The 21,158-nt window shown below is 39.0% G+C and overlaps 2 protein-coding genes across 4 annotated transcripts in view; one reads left to right on the top strand and one right to left on the bottom strand.

The window, feature by feature from the left end:
• The first annotated feature begins 775 nt into the window (after positions 1–775).
• LOC143213719 (cytochrome P450 6k1-like) lies at positions 776–13,293 on the top strand. Its single transcript, XM_076433831.1, has 6 exons — positions 776–916; positions 3,821–4,348; positions 4,786–5,157; positions 8,257–8,441; positions 10,739–11,027; positions 12,108–13,293. Exons 2-6 carry the CDS (start codon positions 3,832–3,834, stop codon positions 12,284–12,286), a joined length of 1,542 nt encoding a protein of 513 aa, XP_076289946.1. The 5' UTR covers positions 776–916; positions 3,821–3,831; the 3' UTR covers positions 12,287–13,293.
• The window catches only part of Pde9 (phosphodiesterase 9), a 216,787-nt gene continuing 208,815 nt past the window's right edge, over positions 13,187–21,158 (bottom strand). For all 3 annotated transcript variants that reach the window (XM_076433829.1, XM_076433828.1, XM_076433827.1), the window contains one exon: positions 13,187–20,488. In XM_076433829.1, the coding sequence (XP_076289944.1) occupies positions 18,692–20,488 (1,797 nt within the window). In that variant the 3' untranslated portion in view covers positions 13,187–18,691. The remainder of the gene's footprint in view (positions 20,489–21,158) is intronic.

Here is a 21,158-nt window from a genome sequence, read left to right on the forward strand (position 1 = left end):
GACGACGTGATCTTCCCAGGACGAGTGAGGATCGTCGTCCTCCCTACGACGATCCAGCCTGATTCGACTGCAGCCGTCAACGAGCAACGAAAGCAGTTCGCATAAACGAAGCCTGCCTGTATTCTCTCATCGATTGTCATACTCAACTGTCCGATAAGTCGCTAAATATTTCCCTGCGAAGATTCGCGCCTCTCAGTTATCTCTGCTCTCGTCCGCCGCTTTGGGCGAAACTACTGTAAGCGTTAAGTAGAATACGCATGTTCGCGAAAGTCGTGGTTCCTAGTCAGACGTCGGACGTAACGTGCCGCGTGGACAAAAGGTTGTATCGCATTTGAGAGCGTCCAGTAAGGGGAATGGGTCGCGGAACGATAGTTTTCGCGAAAGTCAGACTCCGGGACGTAACATTAAAGAATAACTTTTTTTATTTTTCCATGTAATTCCTACGAATTGCAAATTTTTCAAATCAATGGTTCTAATTGCTCAAAAAAGTGAAGTCGTTTGGTTCATTTTTTAAAAAGATGTTCTGTCTTAAAGGGCGTCCGAATACTCTCGTGGTCCACTTATATAATTTCATTATAATTCAATTTTGTAGGCCTCTGACAGTCTTGACTCTTTCTCTACGCACGTGGCTCATGCGATGACTCAGAGGTTTGCTCTTCATATAAAATTAAAAATTGTGTGCTACGTAATAAGAGATACTCCAGTAACCAACAATGATGAAGCATGAAACAATCTCCTTGAAAGAGGGGATAATCGTACATATATAAATTCACTTACGAGTACATAAGTCGCATTTACGGTTCTAAAAGTGACCAGAAAACACAGTAGAAGACTTTGGGAATGTGTTTGTTGTTTTGTATCGGGCCACGGGATTGAGTTTTTACTGTGTCGATAGTGGGGACCTGCAACAAAATAAGTATGTGTTGTTCGTCCTAATTTTATTTATTCTTTCTAATAAAAAAAATATTGTTGGAAAAATATAAACTTCATCTCCTCAATCCTGTATAAAAAGATTCAGATACATTTTTTAATACAGTTCTAATCTTTGGAACGTCCAATGTAAGGCAATTTATTAACACTAAACCTACCGAGTTCTAAAAGTCAGTGCCGTAACGAGGGTATGAAGTGCCTGTGGCAAAAGTGTCCAACTTGGGCTTCCTCATAACCCAATAATGACAAAAAAATAAAAAATTGTAATGTAACAAGTTAAATTTTACTGAATGCAATATATTAAATACTATTAACCTCATCAAAATGAGTTGCCTGTATATACAATAACGTATTTGTCAAGGTATTTGTATTAATAAATAATCTACAACCTAAATACGAACAAATTTTTATTCATATTCAATGACGACAAAATAAAAGAAATACAAACCATACAGTGACTCCCACTAATATTCGGTCACTCTTAAAAACACCGTAACTTTTCAAATATTGGACTATGCGATTTGAACTTTTTTGGAAAGCTAGAGCAATTAGTTTACTACAGGATGTGAAAAGAAATTTTTTCAAAAATTGCATTTGACCGGAATTGTAGAGGAAATACTAAATGTTGCATTTTACAACTTTTTTATGCGGGCCTATATTGAAATTTTGAAAAATATGTTTTGTAGATATATGTGGGTTATATGCATTGTGAAAGTTTCATCGAAATCGATTGATGCGGGGAAAAATGACAGTCATTGAAAGATGTAAGAATTGTTAGATTTACTGCTGTTATAGGCCGAAAATCGTGAAAATCTGCAATTTTTACCATCTTTAAACGCTTGTAGCTCATTGCAACGTCGACCGATTTTGACGAAATTTTCAGGATATGTTTAATTGAAACAGATCTACAAAACGTAATTTTAAAATTTTCAATATAGGCCCACATAAAAAAGTTGTAAAATGGATCTTTTAGTATTTTCTCTACAATTCCGACCAATTGAAATTTCCGAAAAAATTTCTTTTCACATCATGTAGTGAAGTGCTCTAGCTTCCGAAAAAAGTTTGCATCGTATAGAATAAAGTGTCCGAATATTAATGGGAGTCGCTGTGTAGGTATATGTTAGAATAATATAATATTGCGCCCCACACTCATAAGTACTTACATATGTGTTCAATTTCATTCTTATAAATTATATATTTAGTTTTAAAATTGTTTAAATATTTACAATCTTTCAATTGAGTATTAAAGAAAGTACCAATAGGTTCCTTTGAGATTTTGTATTATATTAATTTAAAGCACATTAGACTTGATATGCCGGTCGACCTTAAGTGCATAAATATACACAAATGTTAACAATAGTAGAAATTTATGTTGACGTTGAGACGCGTGCGTTCGCCGTCCACGCCTTTTACGTAGTCTATCGAGTTCCTACTTGAGTCCGCGCGAAACGAAAAGACAATATGTTTACTCATTATGTTATTCTAAATATACAGTCCATTATTTTCAATTGTTTATACGATAGCCGTCGTGGTCAAAAGTATCAGATGTGAAACTGAAGCCGAACATAGTCAATCGCAAACGCGTCCAAGTTATTAATAATCTGTAAATTCATTTCCTACAGTATTTATTTTTACTCTACATATTATATTTACAATATTCTGTAATAGTATTTTTGTTATTGTGTGTTGTATTATATGTATATCATTTAGTTTATGCGTATTATTTATATAATATGTTCCGTCGTGGAACAATGACGACTTCAACAAGTCCATCGAAAATAACTCAATAAAAAAAACATAAAAAACAAAGTTGTCGAATTTGGAAAAAAAATTTTTTTTTTAAATAATTAGAAAAAATTTTTTTTTATATACCAATCGATTCGTCTTTGCATTTTATTTCAAAGAGTATTAAGGTACCTTACTCGAAAATTGCATAGTTTAAGAGTTATGACTTTTTTCCCGAATTCCCATATACTCGACACACTGTGCGTCGGGACCGTGTCGAAAATGCACGGAATTTGACAGTAAAGTTTCAGCCTCAATTTTAATAATAAATTGATTTATTCAGTTAAAATTTAAGGCAGTTTTAGAACATAGAAAATGTTACGAACATTTTAGGATACATAAATTTGCCGATCTTACACTTTGATTTTCCGACTTTTTTCCATTGGATTTCGGCGCCGTCGAGGACCGATACTCTTCGGCTGTTTAGGTTAAGATACAGCATTCGACTGTTTAGCTTTAAGGAACTGTATGTGTGTGTGTGTGTGTTTGTGTGTATGTGCGTGTGTGCGTAGAGTGCGAGCCATTGACGCGTTTTCTTAAAACAACGAGGCAGTCGAGAGAAAAGCGCACGTGAGACAACTTCGGCCTGCTAGTTGCGGTCAGAGTTAAGAGTATGTAACGGGTATTACGTTGAGTTTTTACCTGCGAGGTGCAGTCAATCGCGTTGTGTGTGACTGTTTTGTCTTTTCTTTATTTTTAAATATATATATACTGTTTTATTTATTTCCCTGCACGTAGTCAGTTATTTTTATCCCACAATAGGATTTTCAATAATTGTGCTCTGTACCAAAAAAAAGCATAGAAATTTTCTTTTACATTGCGATCTTAAATGAAACTATTAGATGACGTCATTGAGGGTGATTTGTGACTTCACAATGAAAATTGCTATTGCTATTGAAGATTCCATTAAAAAGTGTTTAGCCATGTACCATAGATTTTTCAAAATTATGCAATAATCACCAGTCGGTAATGTATTAAGTAGTTCATTACAAAAACAATACGTTTTTATATTTTAAGTCACAAGTGTCCAAGTGTACAAGTTAAGATAGGATCTGTGTTTCCGAGTATAAAGCAGGTGAAAATAATAATCGTTCTCATTTTCCAGATTTCTGCAACATGGCCCTCCTCACACCACACTGGGCCCTAGACAGCATTCTAATTTTCGCGTCCCTAATCATCGGCGCGTATATGTACGCGACTCGAAAGTTTAGATACTGGTTGAAAAGAGGTGTCAAAGAACTTCCTCCAACGCCGTTCGTTGGAAATTTTGGAGACTGTATTACGCAGAAGAAATCAGCGTCAATGTTCACAAGAGATCTGTATGAGCAATTCAAAGGAGAGCCTTACGTGGGATTCTACATCTTCGACAAACCGTTCTTCCTCGTACGAGATCCTGAACTCGTGAAACATGTGTTGGTCAAGGACTTTAGTCTGTTCGTTGATAGATACGTTGCGGCAGATGTGAGTGACCGACTTGGATATTCGAACCTCTTTATAATGAAGAATCCGGGCTGGAAAACTCTTAGATCGAAGCTGACACCGGTTTTCACATCCGGGAAGCTGAAGAAAATGGTCAACTTGATGATTCCAGTTGCTGATGAGCTAGATCGGTTACTGGAAGAATCAACTTCGGGTTAGTACAAGGCAAAGTTGCCAAAATCGTACCACTTGAGGAGTTCCACACTTTTCAAGGATTAAATAATGAGAGAAATTCAACAATTCTCTTTTTATATGAAATTATGTAAAATATCAATATGGTGTTTCAGTGTGTAAGAAGGTTAACAATTTTTAGGGGAATAATGAACCACGTCGATTGGTGAAAATACACGGTTCTATTAAAAAAATAAAAAGTCACCTCGAGTAGAGGTTCTCCACCTATACAAAAAAAGTGTAACCTTTGTTTGAAATGTTTCTCGATATCATCAATAATTGCAAGCCGTAAGAATCCTCTAAAAATTTGTCCACTCCTTTAATAATTTCAGTAAGCTGAATTTTACATATTTCGCCTAAATATTGTTGTCATAAATGGATTAAATACGAAGTTTAATAATAACAATGTCTCTGTTTCAGCTACTCCAACAATGATGGAGATGAAAGACCTTGCCGCGAAATTCACCACGGATTTGATTGCAACTACGGTTTTCGGGCTTCAGGTGAATTCGTTGCATAATCCCAAGGACCCGTTCCGGGAGTTCGGCAGTAAAATCTTCGAGTTCAACGTGCTCCGTGGTCTGGAGTTTCTTGTTATATTTTTCCTGCCATATTTAGCCAAGCCAACACGCGCGAAATTTTTTGGCAAAGAAACCAGCGAATATCTACGGACCGTATTCTGGGAAGTGATGAATCGACGAATCCAGACAGGAGAAAAAAGGAACGATTTAATCGACATACTAATCGAACTGAAACAGACACACGAGAACGAGGGCAGTATTGATGGAGTTCGTAAGTTATTTCTTCGGTATATTATTAATTCTTAGTCTTGATGAAAATGGATTAAGGGCAATAACTTTTACTATTTACTGGTACAGTTCTAAAGTTTTCGAATGAATTTTAACAACACAAATGGAACCGTACCAGAGCAAGGCAAGCACAGAATGGAAGCTTTTTGAAAAATACTTCCTCCGAAGGCCGTTTCAAGGTTGATATTAGAGATCCCTATTTCACGTGTATGTAAATGCACGTGGACATGTGTAGCAAACGAATCTGGATCTCAATTCATCAATCAAATTGCGACACGTGTTAAGAATTCGTTCCTGTTGCATTTATGTTTTTCGTTGAAGAGAGTAGAAAAGAATTCGATAGAAATCACAGATCCGTGTACTGTCCGTCCAACGAGAGTTGGCACAGATTTTGCTAGTGAGGTGCAGGGGGATCTGCGAGACCCCACTCCTGACGTTCGGTTGCGGGCCCGACTCTTGCGCTTAGGTTCCATTAGGTTCTGGCGGGAACGGTCGTGAAAGGAGCTCGACGTCACCACATCGCTTTATTGCACTTGCACTCAAGACGCTCGTTTGCTGTCTTCGTCAAGCGATTCGGCCAATCGCGGAGGGCGTGTAGCGCGGAGTAGGGACACCACGTGGTACCTACGAGTTTCTCTGTGCCAACTCTCGTTGGACGGACAGTACACGGATCCGTATTCATGGGTCTTTAATTTCGTACTACACGGTTCATGTGCTGCATGTACACGTGCATTTTAGTACGCGTTCAAAACCGCTATCTCTAGTTGATATTAGAGGTGTGCGGGAACCCGAGAATTCCCGAATTCCGATACCGGGAACGGAATGGGAAGCCTCGTATCATTTCGAAATGGGATCCCGAAAATTCCGGGATTTCCCGAGAATATTCGGGATTCCCGGGGGTGTTCGGGTTTTGCCGTGAATTTTTTCGATATTTCTAACACTGCACCGAATCTTTTAACATTGTTTTTTAGTCTTTATCTATGCTACAAGAGTCTTCTATATAATTTCGTTTTTCGAAATATCGTGTAAAGAGAAGTCACGCGTACTTCCAGTTGCCATCGCAAAAACAGTAAACGTAATGTTAATAGTTATTTATTACAAACTATACTTTCAAAATCCTCTACAGACAACGTAAATTTCTGTCCAGGTCCCATAACTTTACTTACTTTCTATAAAAATATGCATTTGCATAAACATCCGCTGTCTAGTTATAAATTATCAAGTTCATCAAAATCATCAATAAAACTTGATGTTTTATTTAGATAAATCTAACACTGTGGTCATATTCAAGAAAACAAGACACGTTTTCGATTCAAGATCCCGTCCCGTCCCGCTCCCACATATCTCTAGTTGACATATGTGGTTACATTTATCTTTCCGTTAACGTTACACTAATTAAATTACACGATACCACAACGATAGTCCATAAATATCGGCGAATATGACCTTGCGAAACAAAGGCAATTATACAGAAAAGAAGATTACATACTTGCCTGACCGATTTGGATGACCATGAAATATGTGGTAAAGGTCAACTACACTCACTCCTCAAAAAAGCTATCAGTGTTAGCTACAACAGTTTTTTATCTAATATCTCGGAAACTAAGGTCGGGAGGCAGTGACAACTGTGACAAGTAAATAATGATCTCGACAATACCTTTCAAGGTCATCAATTTCGGTCATGTAAGGAATCCCCTTTCCCCCATAATTACCAAAAATCTCCTCTATCGCGATAATTGAGAGAGAGAGGGAGACTCACTGAAACAAATATAATATTATTTTCTTTATAAATCTTCTTGTGTGATCAATAGACCGCGGATCTTTATGCAAAATAAAATTTTTATACATCAACTGCAATCTACAGGAGCCAAGTAAAAATTAATTTTGTTCATTAATAATTTTTATATGGTCAAAATCGTAATTCGACATTGTTAAACTCTTTTAATCTTTTTATTGTTTTGAGTTATACCTACTCATTTTTGTCATAAATGCATGAAATCCGCAGTCTAGTCATTAATAATAATAATAAAGATATTTTATATGTAATTTTGCAAAGGTGCTGACACTGTGCTAAACGTTTAAACATCAAATTAAATGTTAATGTATTATACAAGGAGTGAATAATTGATACAAAGTAGAAGTGATTTGATAAATGTACGAGCAATTAAAAGATGATAAAAGTAATAAATATAGAAAAGTGACAAATGTAACAGATAAAAGTTACATCGAGTACTAATTGACTTTTCTATTTTCATTTGAAAGGCAGATAATGCCTTTCAAGTGTCAAGGCAAGATAATGCCTTGATACGATGAAATGGTTGTATTGCAGGCAAAGCAGAATGTTGCTACAAACTACATTTATCATGCTGCATAGAATAATGATAACATACTAATTCACGAGGTACAATAGGTCATCAATAGACTGCAAATTTCATGCATTTATAACGGAAATGAATAAGCAAAATTCGAAGCAGTGAAGATACTGGAAGAATTTGAGAATATTATGTAAGAATTAAGAGTCTAGATATACATACGTGTTGCGTGAGTGAAATGAAGGAATGAGAGATGAACATATCAACAAGAAAATAATAATTGTTCGACATATTGCAACTGATAATTATCTATAATTGCCCTTTCATGCAGTTGTTATACTACTTTTGACTTAATTAAAATATTGGAGGCGGAAATACATTTTCATTCCACTGCTGTTTCTTCCAATTGACTTTCGAAATGTTTATTTTGCATAAAGATCCACACTGTAGTCTCATTATTCATCATTATGCAAAATGAAAATGTCGCGAGTCAATTGTAAAAGAACTAGAAACCATTAGAAAATTAATTCTTTCTTTAATAATTATAATGAATTGAAAATTATATATTGACATTTGCAAATTTGTTTAATTTTAAAAAAATAATATATTGACACTTTTAAAATAATTCAATCTCCTTGCTACTTGAAATTTCACCTATTCGATTTTGCAACAAATACAGAAAATCCACAATCTATTTACATTACGTAATCAACGCTTTTTTCGTCTCTCTTTCTGCACAGTGTACAATTTCGATTGATTTTTTATTGCAGAGTTCAGCGGGGACGATTTAGTGGCACAAGCAGCTACTTTCTTCACTGCCGGCTTTGAAACTACTTCCTCTGTCATAGCCTTCTGTCTCCATGAACTCGCGTTACACATGGACGTACAAACAACTCTGAGAAATGAGATCCTCGACGCACTCGAAAAAAATGACGGAAAAATTACATACGATATGGTATGTAGATTCAATTATGATTATAAATTTCTTTCGCTCGGGAAACCTGTGTAGGGGCGCTTCAAACGCCCCTCAATTGATACGAAACTGCCCAGGCCGGATTTACAGCATCCAACAGAATGATATGTATAATAATCTATTGCGTAAATTTATCGTAATATATGCGATAAGAAAGGTTGTCGTATTGAACTTCATCAAAACGGACAAGCTTGTAAAATTGATAACCGATGCGCAATTAAATGATTTTCTCAACTCTCCAGGGGATCTAACTATTCTAACTATTTAAAAATAAATTAGAATGAAAATCGAGTTTCATATTTTCATTAATATTAGTGTAAATAGGGATTGCATCCCTAAAGTTTCATATCCGAAATGTTTGCGAAATAACCGGTTCCACATTTTTTACTTCACAATTATTGAAATTACGAAGACATTATTGAATTTTCTTCTTTTATGTACATTATTAACACTAGAAAGACTGAAACTTAGTATACATATACCTGTATTGCCCAAAAGCAGTCAAAATGACTGCATTGTGAAAGAATTACTAATGTGTAAAGAAATTGGTTTAAAATTAGTTTTTATTATTTTTTATATTATTTACAGTTATATAATAAGTTATTAATAAATATTAACAACACAAAAAAATTTACTTCACTAGGAAAAAAAATAATTTATTCATTATGTAGCGCCGAGCCGCCGAATCCCCACTCCGCTGCCCGGCCGCGCGCTGTAACTTGTCCGCGACCATACTAATACTTATTGAGCAACTGCAACTTATCAAATATACGCCCAAATCGACAATTTATTATGTACTGTTATTTCGATACAGAGCCGAACTGGTCATATAAGAAATTTACTCAATTCAATAATAAGAGTCATTTGATTATTTAAAATTTCCCAAGCAGTCAAAATGACTGCTTTTGGGCAATATAGGTATAACTACAATTATTAATAAACGCATTTATATGTTGTACAAAAAGTCACAAAATCCTAAGAAGCTGTGTCATTATATACATAATTGTTTTTCTAATTGAAATTGGGAAGCCGTCAAAATGACCTCCTTAGGCAATCTAGTGTTATATATAGGGTAAGTCACCTAACGTTATCACCTCAAACATCTTTGTTGTTTTCAAAGATACATTAAATGTTTTCAGGACAAAGTTGAATGGTAAAATGAGGCTCACACATACGATACCAAACAATTTTATGGTTTCATGTAATTTTTTAGGGATGTCAAGGTCATCTTCATTTTTTTAATGGAATCACCCGTTGTGTTTTTAAACATCCACAATGATAGTCTCTTTTCTTGATGAATTCAGTTACTATAATTACTCAAGGTCGTTCAAGGTAACGGACAGAAAAAATGTATAAAACTGAAATATGGAAGCAGAATAGGTTTATCACCAGTGAGACTATGGAATGTTTTCAAATATCCACTAGCCGATGACGCTGCGATTTATTTACTAACAGTATGTTTCCAAACGCGATTCCGCTATGCCTTATCCAATGATTGAAAGGTGTGACATGATAACCCTGAGCGAAACACTCCTTCAAGGCTGACTTTTACTAATATCTACAAGTTATTTAGAAATGCTGGAAGTGTAGATGTAAGAAAGCGTAAACGAAAGAATCCCATGACTACTGAAGACAATGAAATTAATATTTTAGCAGCTATAGCTGTCAATCCACATGTGAGTACGAGAGAGAAATTGCTCGAGAAGCAAGCGAGTTCTGGCCCGACATAAATTTCATCCGTTTCACATATCGCTACATCCGGAATTCGTCAGGTTTTTTCTGTCCGTGACCTTGAATGACCTTGAGTAATTACAGTCACTGAATTCGTAATGAAAGTGACTATCATTGTAGTTGTTTAAAAAAGGGTAATTCCATTTTTAAAAATGAAGGTAACTTCTCTAAAAAAAATGTTGATAAAATCTCTAAAACAAATGACATAAAAACAACGATTTTTTTGGTTTCGTATGAGCCCCATTTTACCATTCAACTTGTAACATTCAACTCCTCCAGACATTTATTTATCTTTGAAAACAACAAAGATATTTGAGGAGTTAACGTTAAGTGAGTCACCCTGTATATTATATCGTGTAACTGTTGTAATACGACATATAGTTTTAGTGTTCAATACGTTCACCGTTAATGCATATTTGTTGTATGCAGAATGACCAAATGTCGTTATAAAAATATAATTAGAATTTGAAAAACTTCGTCTGTTCTTTATCTAGAACATTTCTTTGTTACATCAATTGAAGCTAACATAAAATGTAATTTCTTTACAGATAATGACACTGCCATACCTTGATATGGTCGTCTCGGAAACCCTCCGCAAGCATCCACCACTAGGATTTCTGGAACGCGTCGTAAACACCAACTACAAAGTCCCTAATTCCGATTTGATCCTGGAGAAAGGTACTCCGGTGTATATCTCCATGTTCGGGATGCACTACGATCCAGAATATTTTCCTGACCCGGAAAAATTCGATCCCAGCCGATTTACCGACGAGAATAAACAGAACAGACCGTCTTTCACTTATTTCCCCTTCGGCGAGGGACCTCGAAATTGTATCGGTTAGTAACACTTCGTAACAGCTATCGAAATAAATAGTTATTTTTTGTTTTCAATCCTTGGACTCCTCCGAGTTCTAGGCTACTAGACGCTGCAATAGAAAAATTTATATTTTTATATTTTACAAGTTCTATTTGAACTAGAACTATCAGGTTGCAAAGAAAGAAATACAGGATTTTTGTTCCTTTGTTTTAATTGCAATTTTATACCAATAAATATTTACCTTAATTTAATGAGTTATATGTCATTTTAAAGCTTGTTTTACGCTCTGTTTAATTATGCTTTTGATATTTAATTTTATTCAAATTTTTATTAAATTATATTTTATTTCAGGATGTCAAAACGCGATTTTCGTATTATTTATTTCTACGAGAGTTCAAACTATAATATTACCTTCGCCCTGTACTTCGTTGATATTCCGAGCCGCTTGAGCGGCACTTCGGCCTAGTTTTAACTCGTAGAAAAAAAATAATACGAAAATCGCGTTTTGACATCCTGAAATAAAAGCCAAATAATTTAATAAAAATTTGAATAAAATCAAATATCAAAAGCATAATTAAATACAGCGTAAAACAAGCTTTAAAATGACGTATAACTCACTAAATTAAGATAAATATTTATTGGTATAAAATTGCAATTAAAACAAAGGAACAAATATCCTGCATTTCTTTCTTTACAACCGAATATTAGTTTCTAGAATTTTTCTGTATCCATTCCCATTGGAACATACATAGATGATCTTGTAGAAAAGGGTACTTCCGTCTGATTTTAATGACCCCGAAGTATGTTGTCAAGGTCACCGTGATAAAGTAAACCAATGAAGCTGTTTTGCAATTACCTCCGTAAACTAAAGCCGACCGACAAAAACGTTACAGCGAAATGTTGTTCAGAATGGTGACCTCGACAACGTATTTAAAGGTCATTGAAATCTGACGGGAGGACCCTTTTATGTATACAAGTTCACTCATACGTACAATGTAGGAATTTTTGAAGATCCCATCATTTTTCGATCTCTGGTGAAAACGAGATGAACACAATTTTCTGTAATTGTATCATTGTTTCATGATTAATTCATGTTTCAGGACTTCGAATGGGTCTTATGCAATCGAAACTCGGACTGTTCAAGATTATAAGCAAATGCGAGGTCTCACGTTGTGAAAAAACAACGGACAAGTTGATTTTAGACCCAAGAGCAACCACTACGGCGTCGCTGATGGGAGTGCACGTGAATATTCGGAAAATCGTTACAGGAGTTCGTTAACCCACTTCTGTACAATAAATGTAGAAATTATGAAGACAGTAAACACTGCCTGCATAAGCAGGCTAAATGTAAATATTCCTAGTTTGTTTCTACATTGTATCGCAGTAACTGCGTGTCATACAGCTGTCCGTTATACAGTAAATCCTCAATCGCTGTCCAACAGCTGTGTTCTGCACGGACGGCGGTCGCATACGGACATTATTTTTTTATGACTGACAGATTTTTTATGAAGGACAGAATGAAACACGGATCGCGTGGTCGAAGCGTGTTGCCGACGCCGGCACAATGTATGTAATGACAATTAAAAATGCTTTATTTTTAATTACATGTTTTTTTTATGGGACTTTCACTAACTTATTTCTGGCATTTTTCTAATTCAAGAAAGACCAAACACGATATGATTTGAACTGTATTTAGTGGTTTAATTGACGATGAAAGTTTCGGTCGCAGGGAAGGACAGCGTATGGGAAAGAAAGAGACGCGGATAGTCGCAGTTCAAAGAATGTCCCATACGCTGTTTTTCGTTGCGTTCGAAACTTTCATCGTCGATTAAATCACTAAATACAATTGAAATTATACCGTGTTTGGTGTCATTTCAATCAGAAAAATGCCCGAAATAAGTTAGTGAGTCTCTTTGATTTGTTCTTCGAAGTTCTTTGATTTTTACACAGATTTCGTCGGTTTGGCACATAGTGCGGCGTTGGCCGGCAGTGGAGTGGGTATTCACTGGACAGCGTTCGCACAGGCGACCCCGGACAGCGATTGAGGATTTACTGTAGTTCACGTTATGGGGGGGGGGGGTTTGTTTCATAGAGTTTTTACTTATTTCCACTCGTACCATGAAAGCGTCCTTCCACATCCGTAGTTCGATCCGGTTGAAGCAGAAACGACGAACCACAGTGGATTTAATTCAAATTTTTATTTTTTTGTATTTTGCACATTTTCTTGTACAATAAATCCATAAAGATCCGCAGTCTAGTGATTACACGAGAACGACAGCTGACATACATCCTTGACCATATACATGGACCACTTTTGTTTTCACGCATATAATAACTATACAATGTCGTGGTAGTAACTCGCCCGCGAGCTCAGCAAGCATTCTGCGTCCATCGTTTCACGATTCTTTTTCCCGTCAGACAAATATACATTATACGTAAACTAGTTGTTTTGCTCGTGCGATTCGTACATCACAACTTGTTCCTCTTATTACAGTAACTATAGGTCGTTAGTTTTTCTTAGTTGATCTCTTAAAAAAGTGGATCGAATGGACGATGAGACCGGAAACATGACGATCACGCGGAAAAGGAACTCGAACCGAAGGTGAACAGAGTAGTGCACACTTGAACCTCCGCACGTTTAAGTGTCCGTGAGTACCCCGCTAATTCCAAAAAAAGAAAAAATGGGACCTCGGAATAAGCTTCGAGCGGGCCGATTGAAACTTGATATATCGATATCTCTCTCGCACACATTCCTTGCTTTTCCAGAAGCCATCTACTCACTTCCGCATTCGGTTCCGACTGCGGACGCTTAACCGTGCACTACTGTCGTTCGCGTGAATGTCTCGAGTCCAGACGCTGCCACGGCGTTCATGGTCGCGTTCTTAAGCTATGTCCACACTGAAGCAACAGCGAGCAATTTTTAGTTGACTTCGCATGTGTCTTGAAAAAGTCGCCGCTTTTACCGGATAAAAGTAGAAGAAGGCAACAAGAGGCGACGAAGCTCGACGTTTCTTCAGTGTGGACGTTTGCTTTACGTTCCTAGGAGAATAGGGATGATCTATTACGGTTCCACGTAATTGACGAGAATAATTGGGACACGAGGACTACCCCGGGCGCAGATAAACGACGAAATTGACGAGTAGAAACGCACCACGCTGCGGCACCGTTGGACCGTTCGAGTTCCGTATCATCTGCGATCTTGGCTCCTTCGAGAACCGAGTGACTTGATCGGGACTTGTCCATCGTGGGACTTGCGACGATCAACGTGTTGCTCGGTTGTGTTATGTCGGTGATTGGAAAGTACGATTGTCGGCACAGCTGGTCCGAAAGATTTAGGAAAATCGCCTCAGTAATACATCTGACGGATAATCGGTTTTACTGTCTAGGAGGAGACAAATAAATATTGACAAAGGTCAGGCACAGACAGCGAGCGATAGAACAAAAAGAGTGTTTGACTTGGATCGACGACTTCGAGATACCCGGACTCGATTCGGTCGTCGAGTACGTCCGCTTCTTATTTTTCAAGTTGATCGGACTACCCCGTTTCAACGTCGCGCTGACCCATCGACGTACGACCAAACACTTTTTTCTTTCGTACCGCCGGAAGTTTAATAATTTATATTATAGCGTGTATACAACGTTATTATGGTTCGACGTAGCTCACTCGCTCGAAGACGTCGTTGATTCTCTCGTATTCGTCGAGCCTTTCTTTGATCCTCCACACGTTTCGAAATTGCCGTGGAGCTTGCACGAGCGGAACGTTCGTTTCTCCTTACCTTCTTCTTTCTTTTTATTCACTTCGATTTATTGTTACGGATGGCGCGGCGAGATTACGTATCCAACGCAGGAAGGGGTCGCGGTGAAAATCATTTGCACAAATCTTGAGCGCCGCGGGAAGAGATTTGTAATGGAAACATCCTTGAACGTTTAAATAATGTTAGAGTTTGAACGTTCCGTGAGTGGAAAGTTAATGTAGATAATAAAGAATGAGTTACGCGATGAACGGTGTCTCGAATAACAGTGTTAATTAATGGAACGCGGAACATTTTACATACAGTTTAGTGACAGTCTCTCAGTAATCGCATAAAATAAAAGTATAATAAACGAACAGTTTGGAAACATTCACTTTTATTACATGGACATGATAAATGTAAAAATAAAATAAATTATGACTAATTTTGAGCAGGCAGACGAAATTGTTATTGAACACACTTGAACCTAAGATAGCGTGGAGTCTTCCTCTATTTAAAACTTTGCAGCACTGACTGTAAATGAAACTGCTCGGCCGTTTAACGCTTTGTTACAACGTTATCCAGAAATGTGACGAATTAAAACTCACGAAGAAACATTGATTCCGCGATTCGAATAAAATATATTGTAGACAGTTCAACATCTAGCGCGAACATTAATTATCTCTCCCTGCAGACAATTCCCGCAAGGTGGTGCAACGTCGCGCAGAGGTGAATTCGAGTGCTAGCTAAAATCGATAACAATTTCGAAAAATGCAGTGGACATTTTCGAGTTTTTTTTTCGCTACCACTGCTTTTTATCGCTGCCGGAATTCCCTTGGCTCGCTGTTTGTGTACGCTAACTATTGTGTTCGGATCGTTCTCGTTTCGCGCTCGCCAATTCGCTCGAATCTCTTCCCGCAGACTCAAAGTGAAATATCGAACAACTGTTTACGCAGAACGCAGAGGGTCGCTCAGTTCGCGCGAATTGCGAATCGCGAATTGCAGACGTGCGCGCGGTTTCCTTCTTTCCGCTCTACGATCGCCGTAGAAACCGAAGAGAGTGCCCAAAAAACGAGTTTTTTGGGTGCTGAAGACAATAACGTAAGACTAGAGTTCAACAATACATGCGGTTTTTAATCGCCGTACAGACACACTGGTTGGAGTATAAAAATATAAACATCTAAAAATGATAAATGAAAGCGAGACGCCGTTAGAGAACTAATCGTGTTCAAGACTGAGATACACATGCGTAATGGCGCGCTGTGGACGAACTAGTCACGTGGGTTCCGTTCTCCACGAGGGAAGACCCTGTTAGGCTGTGCACGTGTGTATTTTCGCGGTCGATCTCTCCTCTGAAACGTAGTCACGTGACCCGGACTTGGAGCTGACTTTGTCGATCTATTAAAAATTTAGCTTTTTCGGAAACAAACGAATAGAACGAACGAAGACTCGGAAAATGTTGTGAATGGAACTTAAGGGGGCATTCCCCAACTTTGGGCAATATTCAACACTATCACGACCACCCTAATGTTACTTTCATTTGTTATGTTCAGATACTTAAAATTATACAATTCAGGCTTTTTAAATTCTAAGCAAAAATAGAGCTAGCCATCGATAAAATGTAACTCGCAAGGCAAGCCCTCGCAGCGCTGCTATTTACTTTCTACAAAAATGGATGACTGTTTGTTCATAGTATCCATTTTTGGCACTGATATGTTTATCCCAGATTCGTAAATTGAATCCGACTAGCTGTAATTCATTTTAAGGTTATGAAGTAAAATACATATATAAAAATTTAATATAAACATATTTAAAAAGAATCCAGCGTTCTCCACAGATGCATTTGATTCCATTCGACTATTTCAGAGAGGAATTTAAAAAATTCGATACAAATAAATTCAAAGGTTCAAACAACGGATGTGTATATTTGAAAATTGCTTAACTTCCCGAGTGAGAATACCCCGTTAAGAAAAAGCCGTAAGCATCGTTACTAGAAGGTAGAATCGTTCCATCGACGCGTGTCACACGAATTACTATTGACTCTTGATCAGAGGAAGACACATTGTCACGAGCAAACACCATTTATTTAAACATGCATCTAAATTTCTGACAGATCAACGAAATCGTTGTCCAACACGTTCTCCATCGGTGTTCACGGTTTAATTCGTCTCTTTCGTCGCGGTGTTCACGATATACGAACGAATTTCACCCGTACTGTTCTCATTACTTTTGATCCTTTTATGTTGTTTTAGATGTTCAATTGCAATTAGACACGAGGTGTCCGTCTCGAAATCCATTCCATTTCCTATCTATCTACGCGCTTAACTCTCCTCCTGTATCGTATAGATTCGATCTTCTTTATATTTTCTTTTTCTTATATGTCTATATATTTATATACGTACGCATCCGATCAGAGTTGCATATTTTTTTTTCATGTCTTTGTATACATTGCATCTTGCATATATTTTTATATATATATGTATATAGATATACGCATATAGAACAATATATATGTATATGTATATACATATGTACATATATAGCTTTTTCTTTATGTATATATGTATAATAACGAACAACATTAATGATTAGGCTATTCTTTTAATTGGACAATAAATAAAATAGTTTATATACCGCGCATCATTCTCTCTCTATCTCTTTCTCACTTCCTCTCTCTCTCTCTCGCTCTCTCTCTCTCTCCCTCCTTGACATCCCCCACAAGCCAAGTGCATTTTTCTCTCCGACTTATCCGGTCACGTTTTCCTCCTTCGTTATTTCGCTCTCCTGCCGACTTTTCCCACCCTATGCTTTCAAAACGGAGATCGATATTTAGGAGCAATATACATGTATATTTGGTATTTGCCACCTGTTCGACAGTTTGGCTTCGACACGAATGCTAATTAGATTCACACACTTCTCTGGCTACATTTGGAAACAGCTAATCGACCTACTACACGAACGTACTAAGACATTTTTTGAAATTGCGTTTGATCCTCGTTTACAACGTGTTATTTTGCGTCGCCGTCTCCTCCTCCTCTTAATCTCTCTTGCATCCATACACATACACAATTACACCGAATCATTTCGTTTCTCCCTCACTCTCTTTGTCACTTTCACGCTCGCATGCACACAGCATCATACGCTCTTCCTATCTCTCGCTATCCTCTTCTTCTGTTATTATGTTACAGGCCGTCCTCGACGTGGCGAAGCAATCGAACGCTTCGCGCGAATTTTTCATACGTGTTCTTCAACTTTTCTTGCGCAAGGCGATCGAGTCTTCCTCAGTCTGGCGAAAAGAGAACACTCGACCGGTAACGCAGGAGAATCCGCAACGAAGTCTGCCGCGAGGACGTGTTTCTTAACGGAATGCAGATTCTATTGGACAGAGGATTGTCACGGTTCCGTAATCCTTGACGGGCTTGGCCGGTCGGGTCGTGATGCATAAACCCGTGAAGAATTCGTGAGAGCTTCGTCGGAACTCCCTTTTTTCGAAAGAACGTCTACCGTGCGAGATCGAGCTAAATAACAAATTCTGAAACTAACAGAGATCGTCTGGAACGCAGTCGATCCGCGTCGCGAGTGAACTGCCGGAAGACCAGGAATCCTCGAATGTCGATCTTTTGGCTCGTCCGATCACCGGGTGTCTTAACTACTTCTCTCTCTCTCTCTTTCGTTCTCTCTTTCGTTCTCTCTTTCGTTCTCTCTCTCTCTCTCTCTCTCTCTCTCGCTCTCTCGCTCTCTCGCTCTCTCTCTCTCTCTCTTTGGCTCCGTCTGCCTCCTCCGATCTGCTGCGACTTTCCCTCGGAATTAACATGGAAAAGAAACAGTAGCTTGATCGAGGACTGACGACCGATATGAACGCGTTAACCACTGCAACAAAGGAAATTCTCAGCCAGCCACCTGTGCAGGCCCGACAATTGTTTCTCGGATGAGTCCCCGGCGGCCAGGCCGTATCACTTGATCTCCTCCCGGCTGAGCGAACGCGGTGGATGCGAAGACAGCGGAGCCTCTGTCACCTGTCTCTTCGGCCGGAAGCTCGCTGTCAGAGTGGATATCCAACCACTCGTCGACTGTGAACTTTGATCGTGCAAGGAGTCGCTGTTGCTGTTGCTCCTCGTGCTGTCCACGCTCATGCCGGACTTGAACCGCGACAGCAGGCCCGGGGACGCCTTCTTCGTGGACGCCGGCGAAGAGAAGATTGGCTTTTTTCGGGACTTGGTTGAGTCCTTGCACAGCATCGAGTCGAGGCTACCAGCGAGAGGACGCTGCTCCGATTTCTTTGGCTCCAACGATCCGAGCATCACCGCTTCAGTCTGTTTCGCCATCTTTGATATGTCCTCCATGCTCGCCGAGCTCCTTCGTATCTCCACCTTGGCTATGTCGCTCTGCAACTCCTCCCCGGACCCGTGCTCAGTCTTGACAACGATCTCTGGCTTCGGCTGGTTCTTCGCGCGCACATTGATCTCACTGAACTCAATGTCCACGCTCTTCTGCTCCTTTACTTCCTTCATGCTCTGCGATTTACCTTCAGGATTCGAAAAGTTTCGCCTGTGTTTCGCCAATGAGATCTCCGCCAGCTCGCTCGGCAACGCCTCCAACGAGGTCGACGATCTTTTCTCCTTCGCGAACACCGTCCTCCAGCTCTTGTTCTTGCAATCCGCGGACTTCCGGACCTTCGGTAGAGTCATCGCTCTCTTGTCCACCGATCGCAGCTCGACCACCGTTGCGATAGCCTTCGGTTCTTTGGCCGGGAGTTTCGCGAGATTGCACCGCTTGCACACCGATAACAAATTATTGTGTCTAGACGATGTGGTCGGCGCGGACGCGTTGCTTACCGAGTTGCTTTTGTTCAGCGTCTTCGTCACGTGTTTCGTCGGTTTCGGCGAAAGAGAGTCTCTCGACTCGAAGCTGATGTTCAGCTTGTCCGTGAAGTTCCTCAGCCGGGAGAGGATAGACTTGTGATTATTCGATCCGGTTTTGTCATCGCAGCAGCATCGCAATACCATCGATTCTCTTTGAACTTCTTTGCGACTAGACCTGACTTCCTGATCATTCTCCATCGAACCACTCGGTTTCTTTAAGTTGTTTCGTTGCGGCTTGGCCACCACGTTCCCGTTCCCCTCGACCAATCTTCCCTCGCGTATCTTCGCGTCCTGCTGGACCATGTCCTCCTCCTTGCCCAGCTCCTCTTGGATCCTCGTTCCCTCCGCTGACCTCGCGCTTACCGGGGAACTCAGGTTGCTACCAAGATTCTCTCCTCTACTCCGTCTTCTTTCGTGCTCTCTGACAGCCCTGACCAGGTCGTGATTATGATAATCCAGTGAAGATTTCTCGCGACTACCCTTCCGGCTACCAGGGTAGCTTTTCCTACCTGTTCCCGAGCCTGATAAGGTGCCCTCCGTCGAGATCTTGAACTTTAACGTCTGCTCGCTGATCTCTACCTCCGTCGCTGTCTCCGGATCAGAGCTCTCGATGTTCTCGGCATCCTCCCCTGTCAGATTCTCCGTGAAGTCCTCGTCGGTGGATCGTGACCTCGAATGAGCCGTGCCGACCGAACGCTTCGAGCGCATGCTGTGCGATGAAACTGATTTTACCACGGTTGACGAACTCGTACCACCAGGTGTTGTGGCCATAGGTGTCGATTCGCCTACATCTGCTACGCTCTTTCGATGGTGGCGCTCGTCCTTCGCCGCCTCGTTCAGTCTGCGATAGTACTCCAGTGCCTCTCTCGCTGGTTGGACTATTAGACTCTGCAACGAAGATGTTTCTCCACGTTATTACCTGTCCCGAAACTTAATCGATTCGTAATAATTGGACAGTGGATTCTTATGGAAAACGTTTATGGTTAATTGTTTGCACCGATTACAAGATACGATTACGAATACGATCTAATTATCCCTGTTGTATTAAGTTGACTACAAATATATCTGAATAGTTGCCAAATAAAATATTTTTTCTTCCAAGTGATTAATTTAAAATATATGTATTTCTACAGGTCCAGTTAATAAATAGTAGTTTATTTACTTTATAAACTCAAAATGTGTGTTAATGATTCGTGCTAATGTGGTATATTGCTACCATTTTTGTAAATAATCTGAAAGATTCTTAGGGAATTTGCAATTAAAAAATGATTCGGAATGATAACATTTTCCAAAGTCAGCAAAATCGGTAAGAAGCAGCTCATTCTGAATTAGTTTAAATCTGTTAAGGTTAGCATTGAAATTTATGCTAATGAATGTGAGAAAAAAGCAGGCAGATGCATAATAAAGTATAATACAAATAGCCTGCGGATCTTCGTGCAAAATAAGAATTTTCTGCATCCGTTACAAGAAAAAAGGAATTATAAAAAATATATTTCCACTCTCTCAGTACTTTCACGAAATTATATTAATGTCTAAACAATGAACGTGCTTACTGTTC

Source organism: Lasioglossum baleicum, chromosome 11 (genome assembly GCF_051020765.1).
Source record: "Lasioglossum baleicum chromosome 11, iyLasBale1, whole genome shotgun sequence".
Lineage (NCBI taxonomy): Eukaryota > Metazoa > Arthropoda > Insecta > Hymenoptera > Halictidae > Lasioglossum > Lasioglossum baleicum.